At 38.8% G+C, this 19,490-nt stretch overlaps 1 protein-coding gene across 23 annotated transcripts in view; it reads left to right on the plus strand.

Annotated features, from left to right (window-relative positions):
* tcf7l2 (transcription factor 7 like 2) overlaps positions 1-4,690 on the plus strand; it is a 106,111-nt gene extending 101,421 nt beyond the window's left edge. For 17 of the 23 annotated variants that reach the window (XM_044101915.1, XM_044101889.1, XM_044101890.1 and 14 more), the window contains one exon: positions 2,364-4,690. In XM_044101915.1, coding sequence (XP_043957850.1) covers positions 2,364-2,443 — 80 coding nt within the window. In that variant the 3' untranslated portion in view covers positions 2,444-4,690. The remainder of the gene's footprint in view (positions 1-2,363) is intronic. The other 6 variants (XM_044101906.1, XM_044101908.1, XM_044101911.1 and 3 more) reach the window with 1 other exon arrangement.
* Positions 4,691-19,490: the final 14,800 nt, after the last annotated feature.

Consider the following 19,490-nt stretch of genomic DNA (forward strand, 5'->3'; position numbering starts at 1 on the left):
CCATACCCAAGTTAGTCTTAGAAATGTATTTATTTACCTGTCTTTTCATGCATCCCACTCTCCCACCTCCATCATCTCCCCTGGGCCGTAATAATTCCCTTCAATCCGACTTGCAGGTTATCAAACATCTGCCATTATTGTTGAAAGAGCAGCAGCAATCGCGAGGTCGGGAGATTGAGGAAGTGCTAGGATCCAGTCAGAGAGGTTAAAAGTTCTCTCTGGGCTCCATTTCCTAAAAGATGCATCTCATGTAATTTCCCGAGAGACAAGAGAATCAATAGCATACACAGGCACATACTATAAATCGATATGTCTGTTAAAAAATGGATATTAGCTCATTTGTTGCAGTTTGACAGACAGTTACAGAGAGCGTTGTGTGTACGTAGGAGCAAAACGATACGTTTTTTTTTTGATTCGCGGTCGATGTTCTGCCCCATCTAGAGCTGCGGTTTCAGTGCGGACTTCTCCTAAAAGCCCATCCTCACCGTTTGCATGCCTGTCTTTCACTCAGCATGTGGTCAAGGTTTCTGTGTATAATCTCTTTTTTTTTCATTCCCAGGGTTTGCTCTCTGCATTCATAAAAAAAAAGAAAAAAAAGAAAAGATGTGACTTAAACAAACAAACGGCTGAATTTTAAAACACCTCGGCCTGTTTTTACCTTCTGCATTGTTGCCGGTAAGACTTAAAACGCCCCGTAGCTTCTGGGATGGAGATAAGAGCTGAGGGAGAGGGGTCACTGTCAGGGTCAGCGTAAAGATGAGGTGGGCTGAGATTTTCCCCCCCTGAACCAAATCTGAGCACAGCCTTCACAAGAGAGCCACCACAGATAAATACGGCAATCCAAACTCTCTCGACTCCCCCTCACTTCGGTGTTTTAGACATCGCTTTCCACGTAGCGGTACTGGCGTGGCCTCGGGACCCGGCATGCGAGGGGGGAGGGTTCCCGACCTCAGGCAGGAATGTAAACACGATGCCTTGACCCCTAAACTCGTATTTGTGTCTGCAGGCCAGACTTAGGGCAGCGAGGATAATGTCGACCCTTTTTCGGTTGTTTCTGTTTCCTCCACTTTGGTGAGTGGATCCTTTAAGACGAAGACTAGATAAGAGACTAATCCAGTTGAAAGCTAAATCCAAGTTCCTGGTCTTACCCTCAACTGGTAATAAGGAGTTTTTTGCTCACCAGAATGACCATAGTGATCAAAATATTATAAAATATTTTAAAGGAACAATAGATTTAAAAGATAATCACTCATATGCTTTTTATATCCCTACATGACCGCTAATGTACTAACAGCAGAGCTAATTTTCTGTTTAGCGTTGCAGCGCTTTTGCTAACTTTGAAAACTGTTAGCGCTTAGCTTTCCTTGAATTGATTGTTTTAGATAAATTCTGACGCGCTAATTTACGTGGCTGTTTTGTAACCTTTCAGTTAAATAAAATTCAACATCTGTGTTGAAATTTTGGACTTGTTTAGTGATTGGAAACCGTTTACTCAGCAGTTCTGTTTCCTGTTAAAACAAGAAACAAACAGGAACCAAATAAAACACGGACAGAATAGAACAAGTCGTAAACACAAATACAATGTCTATTATAGAATATGCAAATTATAATGTCAAAGTTAGATTGGTGCTAAATGGTTGTAGTCTTTGAAGGGCAGATATATTTTGAATTGAAGTTATAGCCTTAGCATTAGCTTCTGCTTAATACCGTGTTGGTGTAGTGCCTTAGCATTTGTGGAACTGAAAATGTCCTGAAAATGTTTTTCCCCCACCTTGTTCCTCTGGGGCGAACACAAGGTGAAAGCAGTCGTTCCTCTATGGACAGAAGCGTTAGCGTAACTAACTTTTTCGTTAGCGGTGCCACCACTTGATTACAGCAAATTATCCCTATATTTAATTGCCAACCAGCTTCATCCATTGTTTTTTTGACAACTTATTTTTAGTCTGAAATCATAAAACATTTTCCCCAAATTAAAAGATCGTGTTCAACCTTGTTCTTGATTATAAGGACACTGCTATGTAGTTAGGGGATTAGGTGAAATAGGGTTTATGCTAAATTCAGGGAGCAAACCTGGTCACCTTTAATCTTTGTTCATCCTTCCTGTTTGTGTTTTTCACTTCCCTCCTGCTTCCTGCTATGTAATCTTTCCTAAATGTCTGTTTTTTATGGTGTAGTATTTCTACCACCTGTCCTTAGCTTAAACTGTATGAAGCCACTCAAGTACACCAGAGCATTAGTCTCATTTCACCAAACGTGGTTTGGTTAATTCAGTGATGCTGAGGTGTAATTAAGTGAGCTTCAGTGCTGGAGGAACACAGAGTTCCACGATTCTGAAAGTGTCTTTCTCTCACCTTGTCCCTCAGGAGAAAAAAAAAGTGCATTCGCTACATCCAAGGTGAAGGCAGCTGTGCCAGTCCTCCCTCTACGGACGGAAGCTTACTAGACTCCCCCCCATCCTCTCCCTCCTCCGTGGTTCCCTCCCCCTCTCCGAAAGAGTCCAAACCTCACACTGAACAAATGCAACCTCTCTCACTGACTATGAAACCGGCCCACCAGCCACTCCACCACCCGCACCTTCTGGCTGGGCCCCCACCGCCATCTTTGGTTCAGCTGGAAAATTCGGCGGCCGCCGCCAGCAAGACGCCCGGCGGCGCCTCCTCCCACAACGGCGCCCTGGAGCACAGTGACGTCTCGTCCTCGCGGCAGCCGGGCTCCTCCGTGGCGTCCGCCATGATCCGGCCGTCAGCTTCGCTGTGTCATTCCCACTCGCTCCTCCCCTCCACGGCCCCCCAGCCTCTGTCGCTAGTGACCAAGTCTATAGAATAATCTACCTTCCTTCTTCTCAAACACACTTTCTAGGTTTTCTCTTTGCTCTATTTCACTCTCAGTCAATTTTCTCTTTGTTTCTTTGCCACAAAGGCGTTGAAATTTTTAGTTTTTTTGTTTTATTGAAGTTCATTGGTCAATATTTGACCCCTCATTATCAAAAAAATCTAATTATTATAAAGTACAATGAGCTGTAGTATAGCTTTGTGAATCTGCCAAAATTTTTATGACTTTTGTTTCTTTTGTCTGGGTTTCTTTTTGTAGCGATAAAACAGTTCAAACAGGAAGAAAACTAATCTACTTCACTTTCGAAACGTTTTAAAGACAAATATAAAATAGGTAGGCTAGGTTATTCGACAAGCCCTTTTTCCTGAAAGAGTTGGTTCTTCTTCTTTATTTGTATTAAATACGAGCCTGCGAACCAATCATTCAACATCTGTTCGAACTCTCAGAGGGGTGCGGGGGGCTAGCGGCTACACCTCTCTGGGGAACAATTTTAATTGTGATGTTACTTGTTGTTTAAATGTACAGAATATCGGGGAGGGGAGGGGTGATTTCCGTGTTAAATATGCATTCTTCCACTGCGTTGTCTTTTTTTTTTTTTTTTTTCTTGTTTACCTTTTGGGGCGGAGTCAGGCAAGTTTGGGCGAGTTCGACGGGGGGAGGGTGGGGAGGGTCAAGGGTTATAAAATTCAAAAATGTCACAACGCTAGGACCAGTAGTATTTATTGCTTTAGAGATTGCTTGTTGTATCTTGTTGTGTCTCTTTTTGACCCTATTTTTTGTTTCTTGATACATTGTACAAATGATTTTTTCTTAAGCTAAACAACTATATGAATGATCCATTTTTACAAGGAGGATTTAAAATAAGAAAAAAAAAATACAAAGCTTTTGTTATGGTTTTTTTTTTATTTTTCCCCTCGCTGAAAGCACCCAGATTTCACTTGTTCTGTGTAGATCTCATAAACAAGAAGTATGCACAACTTCATTTCCAGAACCGCATCTATATAAGCCATTTTACACGCAAAGGAAGAAAAGAAAACTTGAAATCAGGCAGTGGGTACCGTGTCTTCAGTGGAAAAAGTGTTTTAAAGCCCTTCTTTTTTATTGCACAGTCACATCTCTCAGACTGTAGATTCGTGTACAGATTTTTCCGTGCCAAATTTTTTGTGATAATTTGCCCTCAGCCCTCACCTCCCCCAGTTTTAAAAGAAAAAGGAAAAAAAAAAAACACGCTGTAGGAATTTCTTTTGTTTCGTTTCGTTTCGTTGTTTGTTTTTATTTTAATTTTGATACCATTCTTTGCTGTGACGTTACATAGATTGCTATGTATGTAGTATAAATGTTGCTATAACAAATGTGTTTGGTAGCAAATTGTCAAATATTAAAATTTAAACTTAATAAAAAGACGGACATCATACTGTATAAACCCACGAGGGCCAAAATTATGTATATTAGGAGGTTCATAAAAAACTATTAAATACAAAAAAATACACAAACTGCCACTTTTAAGTACACTACTACATATAGGTAGATAGAAAAAATAGGCATGTTGATGTTGCAAGAGGCTGTAAAAAAGCTACAAGAGAATCATCCACTCGGTGCCATTGTAGTTGACATGACGCGACTGTAATCTGTCGATTTCTTCTCTGGTTTATTAAGATGCTAATGATAAATAGTTTGAATGTTTCCTTAACGGCTGTGATGTTCCTGTTCTATTTTATGCTCTTATCTTTTTGTTTGTTTGTTTTTTTTTCCTGTTATTTTTAAATGGTTCTAAAACCATGTTTTTTGTAATGAATAAATGTTTATGCTGTACAGTCTCTGTAGCATGCAGTTCTGTATTAATAAAAGCAACTTAGTATGTGCACGCCTGCGTTTTCTTCTTATTCCATCCCTCCGTCGTCTTTGACCAGCTGGTCGTTGGGTGTCTGGTCCCAGTGTCTAGCAGTTACTGGGGGAGTGGCCATATTGGTGGATTTTCTAACAGTTTAAAGTAATGCAGCTGCATCTCACATGTAGGGTTTAAGTCTTTGCAATTCTTGAGTTTGAGGTCACAGGACATCCGGCTTTGGGATTTTCTGCTACATATCCTAGGTGTTCAGGATCTAGGATATGTAGGTTCTGAAGCAGCAATGCAGCCCATCAGACGATCTCCGATGGCTTTGTTTTCTGGAATACTTTTAGTTTTCAACTTGATGTGTGGAAGAACACAGTCCAAAATGTTGAGGGGATCATCAAGGTCTCTTTGGCAAATTTGAGAAGGAGCTTTGTGTTGTTTATACAACAAAGCTCTCCCGTGAATGTTGTTTTTGCCAGTCACACTCTTATTGCTGATGCTTGAATATGGACCACTGCAGCGCTTGAGATGTTCTGGGTTCGTTTGTGACTTCTTGGATAAGTGGCCAGTTTGCTCTTGGGAGTAATTTTGGTAGATCAGGCACTCCTGAGGTTCACCACTGCTCCATGTTTCTATGTTTCCTCTATTAGTGGCTAATGTCTCCCACTTATGTTTCCCTTTATGACCATATCAGAAGACACTGATAGACCTCAGTGTCTTCTTCTTGAATTTCTTGAGATAAGGAGATGATGTTTAGCCTTTTGAGATCGTTTAGCCTACTTCACTGTTTTCACACAGGTTCTGTTTAAATGATTCTTTGTTTCTGCATCTCTGGCGGTAACTAGGCCATGGCTTCATTGTTTTGAATAGCTATTTTCCCTTAATGTATTTATTCAGGTAATTTTTGTCTAATCATAAATTTTGTTTGATGATTGGTAACATTTAAGCATGAGAAAAAAAAATCAAAAGCAGAAGAAATCTTAAGCAGATAAAAAATCTGAATTTTGGGTTTCCGACCAGTTGGTCACTCATTAACAACAATCTGTTTCTGAAGTCTCTGTTTTATTAAGCTACTAACTCCAAGAAATGTACAAATTTGCCCCACCGGCACAGCTGGTTGATGCAGATCGAGATTTACCCACAAATTAAAATCAATCCGTTGTCTCATCTGAGAAACCCCATCAACTTCTTGCAGATTATTCCTAGGAATCCCAAAGTCAGACAAGTTTATAGTCCATCCACAGCCTAATCTGTTAAGTTGCACATCTGTGTACAAACTCTTCAGGACAGCGAGAAGTCCTGGTTTTGGGTGAATCATCAGTTTTTTCCTGCTATTAAAGTTTTCAAGAAATTAAACTTTTTTTAAGCCATCCAAGTAAACAAGTCAGAGACAGCTGGGAGTTTATCCAGCAAGACTTTAGTTGAGTGGTAAAACTTTGGAGGGGGATGCTGTCCTTTCTGCAGAAGGAACATGAAGGCAGCATGTGTAATGAAAACCTGAACAAGCCCAAGAACGGACTGTTGCAGAACCAAACAGCTCAGGGGCCGGGGAGAAACCTTTACTCATAAAGTATGACTTCAACAAAAAGACTGTGTGGGATAAGTTCACACTGTGCCAGGTGACAGTTCAGCACTGTAGTACAGTAAGTTTCTCCACATTGTCACAGCAGAAGCTCTGGATTCAAATATTCTTAAAGCTTGATTAAAAAGAGATTATTGGTATGTGCACTATTGTATTTTTATTTTTTTTTAATTAAAAATGTGCGTTCCGATGATGCTTCTGTGACCCAAAGTCCCTTTTGGAGACAACCTTTAAACAGGTAATAGAAAATATGTCTTATTAAACAGAAAATGTAATAAAACGATTCAATATTTTGATTTTTGAAGCCCTCTGTGTAATTATTCTATTTGTAGTGTTTCACTGAAGTGAAGAAAGTTTTCAAGTGTATTTTAATTTACTGAATATCAGTGTGTATCTTAAACATTATCCTAAAATAACAATAAGTCCCAATGAAATAAACTACACCAGAAGTAATAAAGTTGAAAGTACGCAGTGGAGGCTTGGTATTTACACTTTGAAATGCCTTGTTGCTGAAAGGCGCTATGCAAATAAAATCTGATTTGATTTTGATTTGAACTATCTGTGAATTGCTAAAATATACAAATATTTGAGACCCCCTCCAAGAAGTGGATTCTTTAATGCGTTACACACCAAATACATCTTGATGTACATTAATACACACAGTGGAAACCATCTTAGCGCTACCACACAAGCTAACATCTACGCTCTTCTTTATTTCACTCCATGCGGAAACAGGATTGGCTGTTTCGAAAACACCAGCCAATAGCATGTCAAATGGCGCTATGCCTAGATATTCCAACTTCTAGGTGACATTTATTTCTGAATGTTTTAGAAAAAGAATCCACGGTTAGGCAAATTTTCTGTGAAAATTTTGCAATATGCTCCACAGAAAAATGTGTGAATACTTAACCACAAATACACAGAGGTTCACTGTAACATAATGTTGCTAAACAACAATATGCATATTATGTTTGACCAAGATCAAAAGTGTAAAAGAAACCAAACCACAAGTTCATTTGAAAGAATAAACACTATAATTTCTATGAAGTTTTAATACATACAGCACACACATTTAAAGTGCTGCATTTATCTATGAACAATAAGTCACCTTATGAGGTTGTGGGGAGACTTTGCATACCTAAGAGAAGAAACAACATGTTTTGATGTCAGCGTGGCATGGAGGAGCAACGTTGAAGGCCATGGCTTCAGGCAAAAATACAAATCAGAAAAACATTGCAAAACATTAAACACATCTCTCGGTTTACACAAAACAAGAAGCAAAAGATCTTGTTTTGGATGTTATTTAAAAACTGAGACGTGAGCCCCTGACCCAGATCACAGCGGAAGAAGAAAAGCTGAAGAACAGGCTAAAGAACATGGCAAAAACTCCCTCTGTCTCAGCTAGTAAGGAACAAATTGAAACATTTCCATGTGGCTCTACTGATACAGCTGTACCTTTTCCATAATGATGCCTCTCTTTTCTTCTCAATTGGGGTTTCAGATAGAGTTAGAAGGGGGAAAAAAGTGATGGTGCTGTTCAGTGTCTCTGCTCAGACGTGTCTTAAAGGTGCTTTTTAGTGTCGACTATCTTTATGGGTGGGGGAAAAAGAGTCCTTATAAAGCTACTGGCAGATGAAATTTAAAAATAAAGGCCCCAATTGGATGGTTAGTTCAAAAGAATATGCTGAAACCAATTCCAGTGGACTGCAGCCCCGCTGTGACCCTCATCAGGAAAGAGCAAATCTTCTTTCATTCCCCATGCACTTTAATACGTCGCTCTCTCAGGAAGCCTGAATTGAACACAGCATTCGAAATTAATGGCTCTAAAAGCACTTGAGTAATTGTTTGGGAATGACTAGAGTCAGTGGTCTCTGAGCTGAGGATGTAAATGTAATGTAAAGATTAATAAGTCCATAAACGTCGGTTCATGTCTGTACTCTCTACTTGGTCAAAGTTTGCTCCTGGGATTCACATTGAATCAAGAAATAATATTGTTTTACTTGTTCTTAAAAAAAAGTAAAGACACATCCTCTATTTGCTGAATATGGCAGTACACTTTATGGCAGTAAGTACTTACAAATACAGTGAACGCCCTAGTATTTACAGGGTTAGGGATCACTGCCAGCCACAAGTAGCTAAAATCTGTGAAAACTTGAAACCTTCCGTTTAAATCCTAAACGGAGCGCAATCCAGCCAAATGTGCAGTACCGTAATCCCGCCACACGTTGCGCTATCTGAAAAATTTAAACGGTTTCTGAAAGGAGAGACGTTGTGCTTTCCGGCCAATATCGGGTTATTACGGTAATTTCACATCCCGGTGTAGCAGGGAGTGAAAAAAGTTCCTGTTGTTATGGATAACGGGGCCAATATATTTACTCACAGGACATTTGAAGAACTGCGTACAATTAAAATAAGCAAAAATATCCAGGCGGACATTTTAAATGTAGGACATAAAGTGTTAAAAAGGCTTAAAACTGACCATTTTAAAAGTTCAAACACCAAATATGCCGTCAAATTCAATAATATGCACAGTGGAAACTGCCATGGCACAACTACGCATGCGGATTTATCCAGCCTGTCCTGTTTTCTCTCTTGGGAGAACATCCAATCAGCGTCTTGGAAAATAAATGGCGCTTCGCAAACGCCAAGCCAATAGCAAATGAAGTAGCATTGCTTGTATGTATTCCAGGTTTCCAAACTGCATTTCATGTAATAATTTAGATGCACTCTGCTAAAAATATCCAGTAATAGATGGAGTTTCTGCAAATAAGTTGGGATTAAATTCCACAGAAAAACTGGTGAATATTGAACCGTGTAAAGGCCGATCTGCCTTAAGCTCTCAAGGCACTTCACTTTATATTTTGCAACTATAATGGTAATTCTCACAAAACTGCCTGAAAATGTTATATTTCAGTATTTTTTTTTATACTTGAATCTGCTCAGCAACTTAAACCCACATGATTCACCACAAAGCAAGAATGACCAGAAAGTAAACAGACTTAAAAACAGACATGGCACCTATTGAAAAACTCGCTAAAATAAATCCACTCCATTTAGGCATTTTGTATTTTAATGTTCTAAACAGTGGATTTTTTTTTTCAGCTTCACCTTCAGAAAATTCTAACTATCTGTAATCATTAAAAAGGAAATGTAAGCTGTAAGAGTTTGTATAAAAAATAAAATACTTTGCCAAAACAGGGGGAAAAACTTGATGGTTTCCAGAAAGCAAGAAAGAATAGTTTTGGAAATGTGTATTTTTGCACGTTGTGTTACTGTTTGAAACATGTGCTACTTTAAAAAAATGTTTTTTTGGGGGGGAAAAAAACCATCCTTCTGCTCTGATAAAAGTATCTGTCTTACAAAAGTAAAGAAGAAAACAATGCAAATAAAAGGGTTAAGAGGGTTTGAGATTTTCTCTTCTCTCCAAAAAAGTATATTTTCGTCCAAATATAAACCAGAACATCTAGAGTATTCAGTACACTTTCGTTCTTAAGGACTAATCCACAGTGTTTGGGCCAACGAGGTCACCTTTCATAGTTCTGGTAAAAAAAGAACCTTAAAATGATCACTAAGTAGAGAAAAAATTATATAAAAAAATACTACTGTGGATAGACATTCATCCACAATAGGATTTATACAGCCACAACTTTACATATTAAGACTCTTTACTTAGCCTTCAAAAACTGAATGGAAATCAAAACAAAATTAAAGGAGGTTGAAAAAGCTTTAAAAAACATATTATTTAAACTATTAAAACTGAAAGTTTCCCGCACGCGCAGTAGAGGGCTCAATGGTCACACATAGAGAGCGTGCTCAGTGCTTCACCAACCGCCATTAAGAAGAAGAAGAAGTGCTCAGTGTTTGCCGAAGTAAACATGGACGCTAACGGTGGAGCATAGCTTATGATGTTGAAGTTGTTGTCCGACCGGAGCCGGGACATTATTAACTTAATCTTTATTGCCATCCGCCATGGTTGTTGTTTTTCTTTCCACTTGGGCGTATCAGGATACAGAATAGTGAGGTATGTTGAGTATCAGTGACGTTCAGATCGGATGAATTCGACCTGGACGTTCGGTCACATTTGAATCGGATGCATGAAGGATATCCAACTGACCTGGGTCGCATTAAAAAAAATCCGACCTGTGTTGTTCAGACTGTCATAAAAAGATCAGATACAGGTCGTATTACACCAAAGAAATCAGAATTGGGTCACTTCAGGCTGCAGTGTGAACGTAGCCAAAAAAGAAATATGGAGACATTTGAACTGAACTCCTCAGGAAAAGTACAGGGAGAAGTAAAACAATCATCAAACAGGACTTGATTAAACATGACAGTCTACTAACATGCAAAATAAGTCAAAAGCGATACAGAACTGAGAATTAAATTCATAAATCAAGCTGAAGTAGAGCTCTAACTGCAGCAAGCAGCTCATAAAGTCCTTTTTAAATACAGCAGAGTCTGTGGTGGCATGACAAAACATAAAAAAAGGTCAAAGAGTAAGAATTTTTTTCCAAGCCACTGTGTAGGCAAATCACTGAATTTCAGCTTCATATGCAGGGACTAAAAAGCAGAAATACTTTGAGTCCAGGACAAACAGAAGTGCAGAGAGGAAGACCCGCGTATTTACAGGTGTTGCGTTTGTGTGCTACTGCCTGAATGCAGGCTTGCGTTGCACCTTCCCAGCACAAGCTCCCTAGTCCCTAATGATGGCGGTGTGCAGTAAGCTAACTACCCTCACAGTGGAGCGAGCCCCCAGGCTAGTGCCACATCTCTCCATCAAGGCCTGCCTTCATCCCACTTTACACCGGGCCCTTTCCAAAAGACACACACATGCACACACAGGGCCAATGACAAATAATTCATATTATGGCCTGCCTGAAAGTTTGCCACACTACCTCATTAAGCAGCCTATTGTAACTGGCTGACATTCTCTCAACATAATAACATTCCTTGGTCGGGCTGTTTTTGAAGTGACATCTCACTAGAGGGAAACAGAAATAAATAAAGAAATGAAATAGAAGGAAAAAAACACCCAGTTGTGCTACTATGCTGTTATTCACCTTCGGAAGTCTCAAGGTGATGCAACTTTAGCTGCCAGGTATTAATAATGGATCCCCATTGTAGCTTGATGTGGTTTAAGGTCCAGCAATGGCAAATCAAATGAAGACAGAAATGTGGCTCCTTGTGTCATTTGCATGAAAAAAGTCAAGGATACTTAACAAAAAAACAAAAAACAAAACAATTTTTTTTTAAACGTCTTTGCATTAGTTTAGATCAGTAAATTCCAAAAGCATCCTCCCAACAAAGAAACTCAAAACAAGGAAACAGATCATTTCTCTGGCTGATCATGTTTGTGATCATAAATTTGTAACACTAGAAAATGATAAACAAACAATTCACATAGAGCAGAAATAGACTTGTATTCATGTGGATGTCACAGAAAAAAGAAAAAAAAAGAAAGTAACACACCGATATTTTTTTGTATCTAATGGTCCAAGAACCTAAGTAAAACAAAAAGACAAAGTAATCAAAACAAATTAGTTAATAAATGAAGCTATTTTTAATACAGTATAATAGCAAAGGGAACACTTTTGTACAGTTTTTTGTACAATTTTAAAGCACAAAAGCCTTTTTTGAGAATCTTTACTTCAAGAGTTTGTATGAATTGAATTGCTCAGGTTCAGTGTTATTTTCCATTTTTCTTGAAACCAATGAAAGATTCCCCAGCTGAGTGTTTGGGGTCATTGTCTAACTAAAATGATTGTTCCCTCAGTTACAAATTTGGTCTTATGTGCAATAACTTCCATTGATTTTTCCTAATCTTCTGCATATAAGTTTAAACAAGCTTCGACATGCTATTTTTCTTCAGCAGTGGAGTCTTATGCAGTGAGCACGGACAGAAATATTGGATTTTCTTTTATATGCCTGTACCTGTTACTTTCAGGTGTTTCTGCAGTTCATTTTGGGACTTGCATGAGGGACGTTGCTCACTGGAACATTCACAAGTTTGAAATGTATCTGTAACGAGTGACATCACTATGTTTTGCAACAACAAATGTACAAAGATCTGAAGAAAGCACTTTAGTTTTACCCATCATAAGGTCTTTATAATGAGCTTTTTTTTACAGTTCAGTCTAAACCAGCTCATATTGATTTGCACCATAAGGAGAAGTATTGCATTTTATTTCTTTTGCTTCCTGTGGCTTATTGCGTCTTGCTTTCTTTATTTGTTCGATATTAATTCCCTGTGACATCCAAGTGTATCGCAAATAATGTATGAACTTATATATTTCAATTTATTCATGTGTCGAGTACTTGAGTTGCTCCTCACATCTACTTTTATTTTCATGTCAATAGGTCCATGAGGATAAAAACGATCTACCGATAAAAATGGTGATGTGTTCAATACTTACTTTCCCCGCTGTGTTTGCAGTAATGAAGAGATTATCTTTAATAGAAACCAACACATCGAGCCTGAGCTCCCACTTTGGACCGCATTGATTTTTCCTCTTAGCCACACAGTCCAGTGCACTGGCTCTAATACACAATCAAAATTTATCTATTTGATGCCTTCTGCAAAATGTACAGCAGGAAAAGAGTGCAGAGCAAGAAAGATGGAGTGCAGGGCTTGATGAAGGTATGGAAAACCTTTGATTTTCTATTCCTTTGCACGTGTGGCAGCAAATGTCACAATGGCAACCGCGGTGTGGGAGGTTTGTCTATGTCTATTTTTTATTTTTTATTTTTTTTCCAGAGTGGCAATCAGTCAGTTCAGAGGCACTGAGCTCCTGGCGAGCCTACAAGGCATGTGGCTAGGTGCTCTCTGTCCTGAGGGCGAGACAGGGAGAGTTCTGACTTTTCCGGGGCAACAGCGAGGCATGGGAGAGGAAGAAGAAACTTTCTGAGCAAAGTGGGAAAAAAAGGGGAAACATGGGGGAATAATCCAAGCAAGGCAGACTTGAAGTAAAACAACTGACGAATGCTTCAGTCTTCGCTTCAGTCCTGACAAGCATACCAAAACTCAGATTTTTGCATAAATACACAGCTCTTCAGTGGCAGATAAAAGGCATGAAGATGAAGTTGTTCAACTAACAAAAGAGGAAAGAAAGAGGAGGAAAGGCAAAAGCCCCCAAAACATGACGAAAGATGTAACACCTCCCCTGCAAAGCCGGATCCCGTTTCCCTCAGCAGATAGGAGGAATGATGGGGAAGCGCTTTCCAGCCGCCTGTAATGAAGTCCAGATGTATCATCTGTTTCTCGCCGTAAAAGTTGTGACCTTGGGAAAGCTACCTCACTTTTGGCTCTTTTTTCGTATTTGAGGGAATCCGGCAGAAAGCACAGCAGCTAAACTGAGTACTGCGGGATTAAGGGCAGAAAATTCCAGACAAAATAAAGCCATGTGGTTGCATCGCTTCATAACCTCCTCATCAAACACCCCTTCGCCGTCTCTCTGTCTTCCAAGGCGCCTGAACTAACCCTGACCTTTCCTATCATATAGCTGTTGCTATCAATGCAGCTTGTCTGTTATAGGTAAAGAGACTGAAGAGACATGAATACAGCAAAGTTAATCTAAGCATGTTACAAAACTGCTAAATAACTGATTAGTTACATTCATTTAGCCAGAGTATGCTTGCAGGAGATGCAGTCACTTGGTTTCCCAATGTGCACTAAACAAACTTTAATTAAAATCAGATTATTTTGGTTGCAGAAAAAAATGTAATCACTAAGCAGTTTTCCCTCCAGCACATAAATAATGTGTAAGCAGACCCAGATTGTCTTCACAGGAGGGCGACTGCCACTGTGAGAAAAGACTACAGCAATGATTGCTTTTGAAAGATGACCGAATCTTAAGAGTTTTGTATTTCGGAAAAAATACCACTTAAATAAATCAGTTGACTCACTGTCTTAGAAGTAGGTAAATAAATAAAAGAAGGGCTGCTATTTATACCTCCAGTGAGAGAGAGCGAAATTGAAGGTAATTTGGATTGTTAAAAGGAAGAGCTTTTCTTGGGTTTGCCTAAAATAAAATGAATCAATAATGTTTTCATCTTGCTATGATGGTAGAATCGTGGCATTAGCAAGAGTTTTTTACGCTATACCACTACAAAGATAACATCCTCACTGAAAGCAGGGGTTGCCTAGATCTGCAGCCCTCTCTTGTGGCGACTGCAGAACATGGCAACTTATGTCAGCAGAAGTATTACGCAGGTCAAAGCAGAAACTTTACACTGAATCATAAACATGGTGGCTAACAACGCTTTGTCTGTTGTTATAGAGTAGGACAGAAATTAAAAATACCAGCTGAAATCAATTCTCTACTTGCTCCTCCTGTTTATTATACACAACTTAGCATTAGCACTGCAGCACAGCTAGCTGTCACAGGAGGTTAGCAAAGGAGAATTTTGAAAGTTTAATGAGCCACAACTTCAAAGTTGGCAGTTTTTATAGACTGATGGTAAAATGTTTGTCGATAAATATTATAATGAATTTGTGAATCTTGAATGAATCTTTAATTACCACTGTCAGTGAGGACGTTGCCTTACGTTTGACATTGGGTACTAGAGTTTTAACTGACCAGTTTTCCACCAACGTGATTGCAATTCTTGACCAGAGCTGGAACGAGAGCCAGCTTTTAACTGGTTTTTATAAAAGAACCAGTTTAGAACTTAAGCTAGCCATTAGCAAAAAATGCCGACATCAATATGTACATTTTATACCAGGATGTTAGCTAACAAAATAGTAACTAATTAATAATTAAATATAGTTACTATATGTCAGCTTTTATGCTCACAGCATGTAAATAATGTTTGCATAAACATTAGTCTTTTGGCTAATGCTAGCAGTGTACTGTTTTATATTGGTTGCTATGGCAGTTTACCCTAATGCACATATAACATGAGTAAAAAAAGGGAAATTAAAAATTGTGCAGACATTTTTCTCTTTTTAGATACCCAAAGAAAGAACTGACCACTGCCACAAAATAAAATCTTGAATTCTTCCCCAACTTTTTTCCTGCAGGATATCAAATATAAAACCAGGAAATGACTTAGTTGTCAATTAGTATTCATAAACCCTTTGAAATTTAAGTCTCAGCCACTTTTCTTAAGCATGTTTCCTAAGTATGTGGTTTTATTCTTGGGCTGACAATGGGATCAGTTTTTGTTGCTGTTCTTCCTACTCCATCTTTTAGTAACGGGAGATTAGAAAGCGCACCGATACGGCTGAGATGAGCAGGTAAAAACATTTCACTGAATTTCAGCTCCTCAGTCAAGTGCAATGCAACTTAACTTCAGTGGAGCACGCTCAAACATTTGAAACAAAAGTGGCGTGAAAGTGGGACAGCAAGTCTCATCGAGTAGACACAATTACAGAGCTGAGGCGATGCTGTGAGCATGGGATGTAAGACAAGAGAGCCATTTTAAAGGAGATTAGCGCTGACACCTCCCTGTGTCTCAGCATGCAGCGATCACACTGCGCCAGCTACTGTGTGTGGGAGGCCTTTTGTCACTTGTACCATTCAAAGTGGGAGAGAGAAAACAAGCGATGGGATGACACCCAGCCGCCTCCGACAGATCAAAACCAAACTAATAAGCCAGGATGCTCAAATTAACAATGAGGCCTCTTGTTTAACTCGGCTGTTTGACTTGTTCAGCTGAGGCACGTCAACTACACAGGCACATTTAAATCCATGTGAGGATAAGACTTTGGAAATAATGACTGTGCTGAGTGCCACCGGTAAAAGTATTTGGGTGCAAAAAAGATTTTCTGTCAACATACTTTTATGTTAGATGCTACAGTGGATGTGCACGCACATAACAACTACAAAAACTGTAACGGCAACAGCATTACGCTGTAGTCTGAGTCGGAGGCTTATTAAGAGGCCATTCATCCTTCCACAGAACCTAAAGCACATAAGGCGCTCTGTTTGCTAGAGTAATCTATCTTTATTGTTACCCTGAAGAGGCTTGTTGAAAATTAATTTGGGCTGGTCAACACTCAAGAGCACGCTCCCCTGAGATACGCAGTTTAACCCTCATCTCGTCTAATGTGACCCAGCGCAAACACTTGAATCCACATTACGCTCAGTGCCTCTGAATAGTGAGAGAAATGATTATTTACCCATTTCAGAGCTCAATGTACCTACATTTCATCCACTTTCCACCCTGTTGTCCACCCTGTTGTATCAGAGTGTTGGGCTATCAAGTATCCAATGCAGCATCACATTTTCTCATCCAATAGACCAAACTGATTAATCTGACATGTTTATATGAACATGTAAAGCTTTATGTATAATATGTAATAAAAGCATTGATTATGAAATTTTTATAATCTCAAACATCAATATTTTTCCCCTGAATTTTTTAATGGTAGATCAACACAAGTGGAAGGAACATTTTTCACAATTGAAAATTTGTTGTATGATGTGCATTTTTATTCAAATCCCTTGAGTCAATACATTTTAGAACCACATTTATTCTGCAATCACAGATGAACGTCACAGATGAATCAAGAGACTAAAATGTTTGTATCTTTGCGCAGATTCTTAATTTTTAAATAAGGTATTAAGTTTTACAGAACAATGCTAACAAAATTGCATTTGAGTTTTTGTTTTGTTGGAACAAAACTATTGCAGAGCACTGTTCATAACCAGAATAACTCAAAGTACTTTACAGTAACAGAGTAACATAACATGGTCTTCATTTAAAATAATAATGGAAAAACATTAAAATGACAAAGTTTACCAATGATACTCTTTGTGGATAAACTCCATTAATGTTTTCAGTCCTGATTTAAGCCAACATTTTCTGCATGTCTCAGGTTTTTTGCGAGGAACATAGAAACTAAATGCAGCTTTCCTTTGTTTACCTTTTGTCTTGGGAACACTGGATATGTCATGTCTGATGTCCTGGAGGCTCTACCTCAATTTGTATCTGACTAGTAAGTCTGAAATGCACTAAGGTCTAAGATCATTGAATGCTTAATCCTGTGCTTTTTTATGAGACCTGCTTCCAGATTCAGTGGAGAATCTGGAAGCAGCATTTTAGATAAACTAGAGCTGCATGAGAGACCAGAACAAGCATCAATGATCAACTTACAGGAAATAAAAACATGCTTTTATTTGATAGAAAAACCTATACATCTCTGGAAAAAAGATGGACTGAACCCCATTGAAATCCTCCTGGTTATTCCACCAAATATAGATTTCTGAAATCGTCCTGAGTTAAAACATTAGTATTGTTGTTTCTAAATTAATATGAACTTGTTTTCTTTGCATTATTTGAGGTCTGAAAGCTCTGCATCTTTTTTGTTATTTTGATCATTTCTCATTTTCTGCAAATAAATACAATATTTTTGCTTGGAATTTCAGAGACATGCTGTCAGCAGAACAATGTTCATTTTACTCAAACATATACATATAAAGAGTAAAATCAGAGAAACTGATCATTTTAAGTCATCTCTTAATTTTTTCCAGAGCTGTATTTTGGCAATGTTTTTAAGGTTTTAGTAGCTAGTTGTATTAATAGACTTTAATGGTTCTTCATTAAGTTGGAGAAACTTCTGCTTCGTGGGTATTTGACTCACTTCCTGCAGTGGACTCTCGGCCAAATGAAACAGAAATCCAGAGTTGCATGGTATTACCATTTATATTGTAGAAGTTGTCATACTCCATGATTTGAACAAGGTGCATTCAGATAAATTTTGATTAAAAGCGGCCCAAGAGCGGAGCCTTGAGGTATGCCAGATGTGATCCTTATTTTCTCTGGTTTATAATTACCAAAAAACACAAAGGTGACTGTTCACCACAATTTTTATTGGTTCCTCTAAAAGGTTTTCTTCCACGACTTTAGCCTAATTCATCTTTCCATCAGCTCTTACAAATTTCCTGCTTTAAAAAAAATACATTCCTATAAATAATAATCTCAAGAATAATCACAAATGTATGACTTTCAAATTTATCTTACTTTTTAGATCCTCTTCATACTGATGGTCATTTCTTTCTCACCTGAGCTTCTGAACAACGTAGGAGAAAACAAAAAGCTTTTTCTTTTTTAATATTCTGGTGCCAACTACCTCTGTCCAATCGAACGAGATTCACACATGAGCCGTTTTGTCAGAGCAAGCGGTGATGGTTTGGTGGTGAGTGAAGACACCAGAGGAGAACCGCTTGTGTTGAGGTTGCAAAAGAGTGAGCAAGAAAAGAGAGAATGGGGCTCAACCCCCCCACCCTCACATCAAAGCTTTTCCCTCCAGCGTTGTCTTGTGATATTTATTTATTGAGATGATTTTGCCAGAAACCCAGTGGCCGGGCTGTGCCCCCCCCTCAGCTCTTTGATATGTTGCTTGGTTCTTAGCTGGCTGTCCTTAGAGAAAGAGAGGTCGAGTAGGGGGGTCAACCAAAGACACCCCCAGAGGAAAAAACATGGCTCACAGAGCACACATAGAAACAGCACGCAGCATAGCGTACACACATTTACACGGAGACACAAAAGCAGATGATGCATCAGGAAAGTGTGTGTGTGCGTGTGTGTGTGTGTGTGTGTTTGTGGGGGATTAGGCATTGATTATTATTAAAGGGCCAATGATTTATTTCCTCCACCATTTGAAGGAACCGGGCTCACATCTAAATGAATATCCGATTAATACCTTGGAGTTACTTCAGCTTGTGTTGCCATATTGAGTCCTCGCACTGCAAGTTCAAAATGAAGCGCACTAGATGTGGGGTTTACAAGCGTTTTCACGTGTTATAGCTCAACCTAAAATTTTATGTAATGGACTATTGCAAACTGCGCAAAATTGTGAAGTAAAAGGATGTATGCTTTTATAATTTCTGACACAAAATTAACATCTAACAAGTAAAGCTAAAGCGTTTGTTTTTATCTCCCTTGAGTTGGTTTTGTGCTTTTATGACAGCTGGAATGTGAATCCATGTCTGTGCAGAAGAAACACATTCACAAAGCCTTATGCTGCCACTACCATGTTTCACAGTGGGAGAGTTTAGTTCGTACAATGCCTTTCCTTTTACCACGCTCCCAAATAGATCAAATTTGTAGAATAGAGTGGATGGTCACCTATTTCCAGTTTTGTTGCCTATTTTCTTCATAAAATTTATCTAAGATAGTTGAAAGAAAATACAATTTGCAGAGCTTAAATACCTGGACACAAAGCTTCTCGGCACATTATTGAATGGCGTTTGTAAGGCAGCCAATCCAGGAGCGCCGTTTCTTTTCCTTGGTACTGAT

Source organism: Gambusia affinis, linkage group LG20 (assembly GCF_019740435.1).
Source record: "Gambusia affinis linkage group LG20, SWU_Gaff_1.0, whole genome shotgun sequence".
Lineage (NCBI taxonomy): Eukaryota > Metazoa > Chordata > Actinopteri > Cyprinodontiformes > Poeciliidae > Gambusia > Gambusia affinis.